General features: G+C 38.7%; 1 protein-coding gene across 1 annotated transcript; it reads right to left on the bottom strand.

Moving 5' to 3' along the window:
- Positions 1–229: 229 nt before the first annotated feature.
- LOC110894594 (serpin-ZX) lies at positions 230–4,071 on the bottom strand. Its single transcript, XM_035982131.1, has 4 exons — positions 3,673–4,071; positions 2,694–3,473; positions 989–1,130; positions 230–906 (listed from the first exon to the last, which is right to left on the bottom strand). The coding sequence occupies exons 1-4, from the start codon at positions 4,069–4,071 to the stop codon at positions 230–232; spliced, it is 1,998 nt and encodes a 665-aa protein (XP_035838024.1).
- Between the last annotated feature and the right edge of the window lie 4,075 nt (positions 4,072–8,146).

Raw genomic sequence — 8,146 nt, 5'->3', positions numbered from 1 at the left:
TTTTTGATTCTTTTATTTAATTATTAGTTATTTATTATTTGTTTATTATTCATCTAGTTAGTATTATTATTATTATTATTATTATTATTATTATTATTATTATTATTATTATTATTATTATTATTTTTATTTTATTTTTATTTTTATTATTATTATTATCATTTAATAATTTACATACCGAGGTTTAATCTATACACCCCCAAATGTAGCAGGTTGGGCTATCCAAGAATTATACATATTTTGACGTACATTCGAATATATTCTCCCAGCCAGTTGCATCATTTTCTCTCATTAATTTCCATAGGTTGTTTGTGCTGGCAATTGGATACTCTCCTTGCAATTCTACCATTATAAAATGGTTACCATTCACGTGTGCAATTGTAATTTTTTTTTCTGGGAACTCGTGAGGGCCTCTCCAAAGCGAAAAAGAAGTAGAACTGTTTCTTTTTTCTTGAGATAAAAAATGAACGATCACATTAAACTTGTTCGCAATCAAGAATCCTGCCTCTGGCATAATCATCCAGTGTTTTTCAGGTGCAACCCCCGATCCTGACCAAGCCAAGGACGTGAACACATCTTCGAATGAGCCTAAGAAATCCTTAGTGTACTTATTTCTAAACTCGAGTAGCTCTTCCATCAGTGATCTCCGGATAAATAACCATTCATCTTCACCGTACCCGAGAGCAGAAGCTGTCGCCCGAAACCCACAATTTCCATCACCTAACACGTTATGTATGCGTGTAACATACGCACGGAAGATTTTTGGAATTAGATGAATATAGTTGTGTATCACCTGTGATGCTTGATCTTGGTTCAACCCCATGAAGTCATAGCCTGGCGCACTTGTAGAGTTGGCGAAAGAACTTTGTCCGACAATATCTTGGTTCAACCCCATGAAATCATATCCTGGTGTGTTTAAAAGGTTGGCAAAAAAAAAAAAAAAAACCTTGTCCGTCTGTATCTTGTGTCATGAACGGACTTGGTTCACCAGGAACTTGGCAGTTTACAAATGGACTGGCGTAGTAGCCCATATTATCATCATAGTCCTTGAATGGTTTTTTTCCGTAAATATCTTGATTTATGAATGGACTTGTTTCACCAGGCACTTGATAGTTTAAGAAATGTGCCACCTACAAAGTAATCGGGTAGCATTCGGAAAAACTTTCTCGCATGCATTCATCAGAGCTAACTCCCTGTCCGTAACTATAACACGTGGTTGCATGCTCTCATCTAGAGTTGATTTTAAACAGTTTAATGCCCAAAGATATTTCTCCTCTGTTTCTTTACGCATAACTGCAAAAGCTATGGAGATTGTCTTGTTGGTAGAAGTTACACCAACAATTTCAAGAAAAGACAATTTATACTTGTTCGTATTGTATGTGACATCCATAAGCAACACAGTTTTATCGCCATCATTTTCATTATTATATTATGCTATTATAAAATTACCATATGCTTTCTAGAATTTTCTTTCCTTAGTTAATGTGAGATCTTGGTGATAAATGGTGAATCACAAAGTGATAGTATATTTATTTAAAAAAAAAAAATCTAGGAATTGTAATTTTTTTTAAAGATTAACTTCATTAAAAAACGGCCTAACTCATTGTTTGTGCCGGCAATTGGATGCTCTCCTTTTTACCTAAAAAGGTAAAAAAATAAAAAGATGTCTAGCATAAAAAAACTAAAAAGGTAAAAAAAAAAAGTTTAAAGCTTAAGGCTTAAGTAATAAGCTTAATAATAATAATAATAATAATAATAATAATAATAATTCGTTACTAATAACAAAAAGACCAAAAAAACAATAAAATATAATAAAAAAGACTAAAAACAAAAAGCAAATGATTGATGGATATGATGTTTTTGATAGAGGGGGGGGGGGTAATTAGTAAATAGGGGGTGTAAATAGTGATTCACAATCCAGTTTTTCATTTAATTACTTAAGTACTGTTTTTTGTGTTATATTTGTTTGCTTTATTTATTTGATTAGTATCGATTTTTAAGTTTATCAATGATTAGTTTATTTGTGACCCACTTAACTCGTTTCATTTTCAGGAAAGCTTTCGAGATGTGTATTGATTTAATTTAACAGGTTTTGAGTATATAAATTTTATTTTTTCTTTTTTAAGTTATTTGATAATTCGTTTCATTTTCATGAAAGTTTTACTGATTCCTATATTAGAGATGCTTATCGATTTTGATTTAACGGGTTCTGCAGCTTAAGGTAAAAGGTTTTATATCTAGTTGTATAAAAATAGCATAGTTCAGCCAGTCAGCGACTTATTTAGTAATGTTATGTGAGCCTTAACAAGTATTACAATGACTCCCTCATTCCATTTGTTGTACCATGCTGTATTTAGATGTTCAGCAAGAAGATATTAACACAAGTATATTAAACATTTTAGATGGTATGACTGCTCCTCCTTTGAGTTTGGGTTCAGTTGGATGAATCTATCAAGTAACAAAGCAGCAATGATATTTAACCAAATCGCCATTTTCGCTGAAGCGCGGCAACAATCACTATTTTGAATTTAAATATATGGCTTAAGATGCAATAGTGTTTTAGTCCAAAAACCAGATGGTACAAAAATCAATAGCAAACACAAAAAGAAATGGCTTATCATAAAGGAGTCCAAACAAAAACAAGAGACAATGTATTCATGATAATAGAGATTTCAACAAGTGTTACAACCAACACTCGGGTCAATTACTTGTCCCATAAATAAGACAACCCCCGTCACATCTTCTCTTATCACAAACAAAAACGGATGATCCGCTACGAAATCCACCTTCCTGGGCTCCTCTTCATTCCACGCACAACCTTCATCCGGCTCATATGTAACGGCCGCTGCTTCTGTACCTTCTTCATTCACCTCCATAAAAGATTTTTGGTGAATGCTCGAAACATGAAGCCTTTCACCAGCAGACGAATCAGCCATTTCAGTCAAACCATCTTCACCCGTGAATGGCAACACGAGCCCTAATTCCTTCAACGTATCACAAACTTTAAACCTGAATTCGATCTTAAATTTTGGTAGCAAAAGCCGCCTGACTTCTACTTGTTGACCTCGAATGTGACTATCTAAAAAGTCAGATGTGGAACCAATTTTCTGTACTAATGATTGAAGGCCGTCTTTTGCATCTGGGAGGAAAAAGTACATTGTGAACTTACGTCTTTCTTCACCTCGTAAATAGGGAAGATCTAGTACTTTGAAATCATCATATTCATACACAACTTTGAATTCGTTGTTGGTCATGAAGGGAACCTGTACTTTGTTTCCACCAAGGAGGTAAAAATCGGATTCTTTTGTCCGTTCTCGGTCAAAGGGGACACTCCATGTTCCCTTGAAGTAGAGGGCATTTGCAAAGATGAGTCTGGTGAGACTGCTTACTTCATCAGCAGGAAGGAGTTCTTTGATAAGGCCATTTGTTTGCTTTTCAGCCCACAAATTCACTTCATCGGCTACCTCGGCAGCCTTCGATAATCAATAAATAATATGTTAGCCATACCATAACCGTTATATCACACTAATAATCATTTATAGAACATTTAACTGATGAGCAATCTTTGGATTTGGTTAATATATATACCATAAACAAAATATTTTGTATCGGATAATAAACTATCTACGTTCTGATAGAAACGAAAAAGAAAAAAAAAAAGTTAGGACTGACCTTCGTTTGGAAATCGACTTGTTTGCAAACGGCTTTATAAACGTCGTCGACAACTTGCTTGAAAGAAGGTTTGAAAGAAAGGGTTTTGTCAACCCAAACCCCGTTTGCAAAAGACAACCGAGGTCCATCACTGGAGCTACTGTCCCCAAAGATAGAGGACACATACTGTGAATAAAGAGAGTTGAGGTTATGGGTAGTATTTGTTTTGAGGAAAGCAAGGAGTTGGTCGCGTGTTCGACCTGTGGTACCCTGGGCTAGTAAGCTCAGGACAGCATGGATTGAAACCGGAGAGAAAACAACGTTAGAGTTGTGTTTTCTGGAGAGAAGGTGGGCTGCGAATGTGGTTGAGACGTGGGTTTGATCCCTGATTGATTGTTGAAAGTTCCTAGCTTCCGCCATTGTAGATGCCAATTTGGAGAGGAAGGCCTATGGTTTGTATATATGGACGTATATGAAGATATATACACACAAAATATATTATGGGAGAAGATTTGTATTTACTCAATCGAATATTTATTGATAAATCGGTTTCATTTATCTTAATCAGTCTATCAATCAAATATTATTCAAAATTTTGTTTCTTTTTCTTATGTTTTTACTTTTTATCTCAGATTTTTTTAAACGACTTAAAGATATATTTTTATAGTTTTGTTTTTTTTGTGCAATACCCAACCTATTAACTAAATTTACCATACTTTTTGATATCAGAATTGGGGTTCTTATGCAACACTCGGCCTTTTCTTTTACATTTTTTTATCAGGCTTTTTAAAATTTATTTAAAAAAGTTGCTTTCTTAGTGCAATGCCAAACCCACGTATTTTATAAAATCATTTACCCTGCTATTTTTTTTAACTGCGAAAACTTATATATATATATATATATATATATATATATATATATATATATATATATATATATATATATATATATATATATATATATATATATATATATATATATATATATATATATATATAAATCAGCAAGGAGCTGTGGCATACAAACAAAAAAGCGGAAAAACAAAACAGGGAGAAGCAAACAGAAGGAAACAAAACTACAACAACCCTACCACATTAAAATTCAGCCACTTATCCCAAGACGGAGCTGGGATCTTCTACCGGTGGGACACCCAGGTGAAAGTATCCTCCTTGATCAAGTCGACAATTTGTTGAACACTGGTGGTCTTCCCATCAAACAGTTTTTTGTTGCGAGCCTCTCAAATCCTCCAGATTGTAGCCAAACCGGCCATATGCACCAGCTTTTTCCAATTCTTCCCACCCGGACTCTTCATCAGAACCTCCATAATACCCTTTGTTGTGTTTAGGTTCGTTGGCATAGGGACCCTAATCCAAACAAAGATATTCCACCAGACGCTTTTCACCATCAAGCAGTCAGCGAACAAATGGTCTGGAGACTCCTCGGCATAGCCGCATCGAACACAACTCCGGTCTTCAAAGAGGATGCCGTGCTTGTGCAGTTCATTTTTTGTTGCCACTTTACCCAAAAGGGTTCTCCAAAGAAGGTAATTGACCTTCAAAGGGGCCCACGAGTTCTAAAAGAAGTCTGCTCCTGCGTCAATACTGCCTCCTGCCTTAGCGATAACCGGAGACCTTTAACAGAGAAATCAACTCCCTCCTTATTTTCGAAACTCCAGGTGTCGCTTGAGACGGTTAAATTACCTGGATGAGCCGAGCCATAAGCTCTCCCAAGTGATACCATTCGCTGTCACGCGTAGGACCGATGTTCCACTCCCAACCCCACCTGTTGTTTGCATCCAAGCCTACCCAATGGTTTGAAACAAGCTGTTCTTAACTTTGGCCAGACTGTAGAGGTCCGGGTAGAGATCCATCAGGGGCTCCTTCGCCAACCACGGATCCTTCCAGAACCGAGTGTTTTGATCATTACCCACTTTCGACTTCAACTTATCTTTCATATTAATCGTTGCATTAGCTAAAGCCGCGTCTACCCCCCTCCCATGTCCTTCCAGACTCCAGGCATCGACATCGTCACCGAGATGGACTTTTTATTTGAGACGCTCCCATGAATCGATGTAATCACTGCTGCCGATAATTGGCTCGGCTCTTGTTTATGTCTCCACCACCACTTGGTAATCATAGCCAAATTAAAATCACAGATTCCCCCTATATCAAGGCCGCCGAGGGATTTTGGCTTTATCAATTTATCCCACCGAACCCATTTTATCTTATTCCCCAAAGTAGTGTTACCCCAGACAAAAGCCCTTCTGATGCTTTCAAGTTTGTTAATAATGGCTTTAGGAGCCAGGAACAACGACAGGTAATAAGATGGGAGGCTGCCAAGGACCGCTTTGGCGAGGGTGACCCGGCCCGCAAAAGACAAATTTCTAGCTTTCCAAGATGAGAGGCGTTTATTGAAATTCTCCACAACCGGTTGCAAGTGCTCCTTCCGTTTCATATTTGCTCCTACGGGAACACCCAAGTAAGTGAAAGGGAACGCCCCTATACCACACTTTAACACTTGGGCCATTTGTGTAACTTCCTCGTCCTCGACACCCACCCCAAAGAGACGGCATTTATGGTGGTTAACTTTTAATCCCGTGACTAAATGAAGACATCTCAGAAGCCAGTTTATGCTTACCACGTTATGGTGCGACCATTCCCCAATGAAGAGGACATCGTCAGCGTAGCAAAGGTGAGAGATTACGGGGCCTCCATTAGGGAGCTTTATGCCGCGGAACAGCCCCATTTCCAAGGCCCGTTTCATGAACATGTCAAGAACCTGCATGGCCAGAATGAAGAGAAAAGGTGAGAGGGGGTCCCCTTGCCTAAGCCCTCTCTTAAAAGGGAACTCGGCCGTGGGGGAGCCGTTCACCAAAACCAACCCTTTCCCGGACAGCAAACAACCTTTTATCCATCCAATCCACCTGTCCGGGAATCCCATGCACTCCAAAATGTTAAACAGGAATTTCCAATTTAATGAATCGTAGGCCTTTTCGAACATGATTATCAAAACCCTGAAGATCGATCCCCCATACCTGATTGTGTCAGCTACTTCTTCCTCAAAACCCTCCAAGCAGTCACCTCCATGCCGGTTACAATCAGGGGCTTCCGCCGGCGAGTTATTTCGGCTGTTACTTGCCTGTTGTCACACCCCAACCGATGGCGGAAACATCGGGGCATGGCACTGAGCGAAACAGATTGTCCAGAAGTTTCCATAACAGTTATATTTATCAATTACTTAAAACAACATTTCCCATACCATGTCATAAAAGATAGTACAATTATTACAAACAAAATCTAGGCAAATAGTTCTGTTCCGACAACTCAGGTCTCATTTGTACAGACAACTATTTGTTGGCCTCTAGGACCTTATTCTAGCCTCTCTTTCCTAGCAGATAAGCATCTAAAACACACTTCACATACGTTAAAATAAAGTCAATACACATAGTGTAAAGGCGAGCATACAAGCTTGATAATAGCATATAGAGTTCGAAATAGTTTACGCATAACCAGCACGTACACAGAGGAAAACGAAGCATGTTAGTTATCGACATGAACCTATCGATACCAATGACTGCGGGTTGACTGCCTAAGGCAGTTCGCAATACATGATCACCACTGTAATCCATGCAAGTAATTGTCCTTAACAACCCCCGTGTGAACGGGTGCTGAGTCCAAACTATAGTCCTATCGTTGCTAAGGCAGGTAGACAGCATTCCATGTGTAAACATAACAAAAAAGCATTCATTAAGTCACGTATAACATGCGTTAACAGTTAGTGTTTAAAAGTATTGCGTAGTGTGTTCGATGTGATTTAGAATAAATAACGTATGTAACACCCAAAAGTGCGTAAGCAAAAAGGGATCGAGTATACTCACAGCGGTTGATGGATTGAAGGGAGCGCTTGAGAGTAAGGTTAGCCTGAATAGTTCGATAGCATAACGATAAGTGTCGCGTAAAACGGAAAAGAGTGTTGGTGGGTCGAACAGCTGGTCGATCGGATGGTAGTCCGATTGGACAGCTGATCGTGCGGTTGATAGTCTGTTCGGACAGTGGTCTGGTCAGACAGTAGTCCGATCGGATAGCTGTTCGAGTGGATTGTTTCTTCCTTTGAGAAGAATGCGTTTGTGTATGATGGTTTGACTTTTGAAGTTTTTGTTGTAGTATTTGAAAACATTGAAGTGTCTCTACCTTTCAGGTCGGTCGATCGGACGGTCGTTCGATCGGCCGGCAACCCGTTCGGTTGGGCACTGCAGTGAGAACAAGTTCACAGCAGGATGTCACTCGATCGGACAACAGTTCGATTGGGTGGCATTCCTAGTGCATTGAACATGTTGAAAATTGTTTAAGTGTGGAAGTTCAAATGTCTCATGATTCGAATGGCAGTTCGATCGGATGGTAGTCTGATCGGACAGCAATTCGTTCAACACTCGGACTTCACATATAGATAAAATGGTTAAGTTTGGGACCCAGGTGCAAGTCGTTCGGCTGGCCGG

This window comes from Helianthus annuus, chromosome 2 (assembly GCF_002127325.2).
Source record: "Helianthus annuus cultivar XRQ/B chromosome 2, HanXRQr2.0-SUNRISE, whole genome shotgun sequence".
In the NCBI taxonomy this organism is placed as follows: domain Eukaryota; kingdom Viridiplantae; phylum Streptophyta; class Magnoliopsida; order Asterales; family Asteraceae; genus Helianthus; species Helianthus annuus.
The sequence above is the reverse complement of the archived record's forward strand: the minus strand, read 5'-3'. Positions and strand labels throughout refer to the sequence as shown.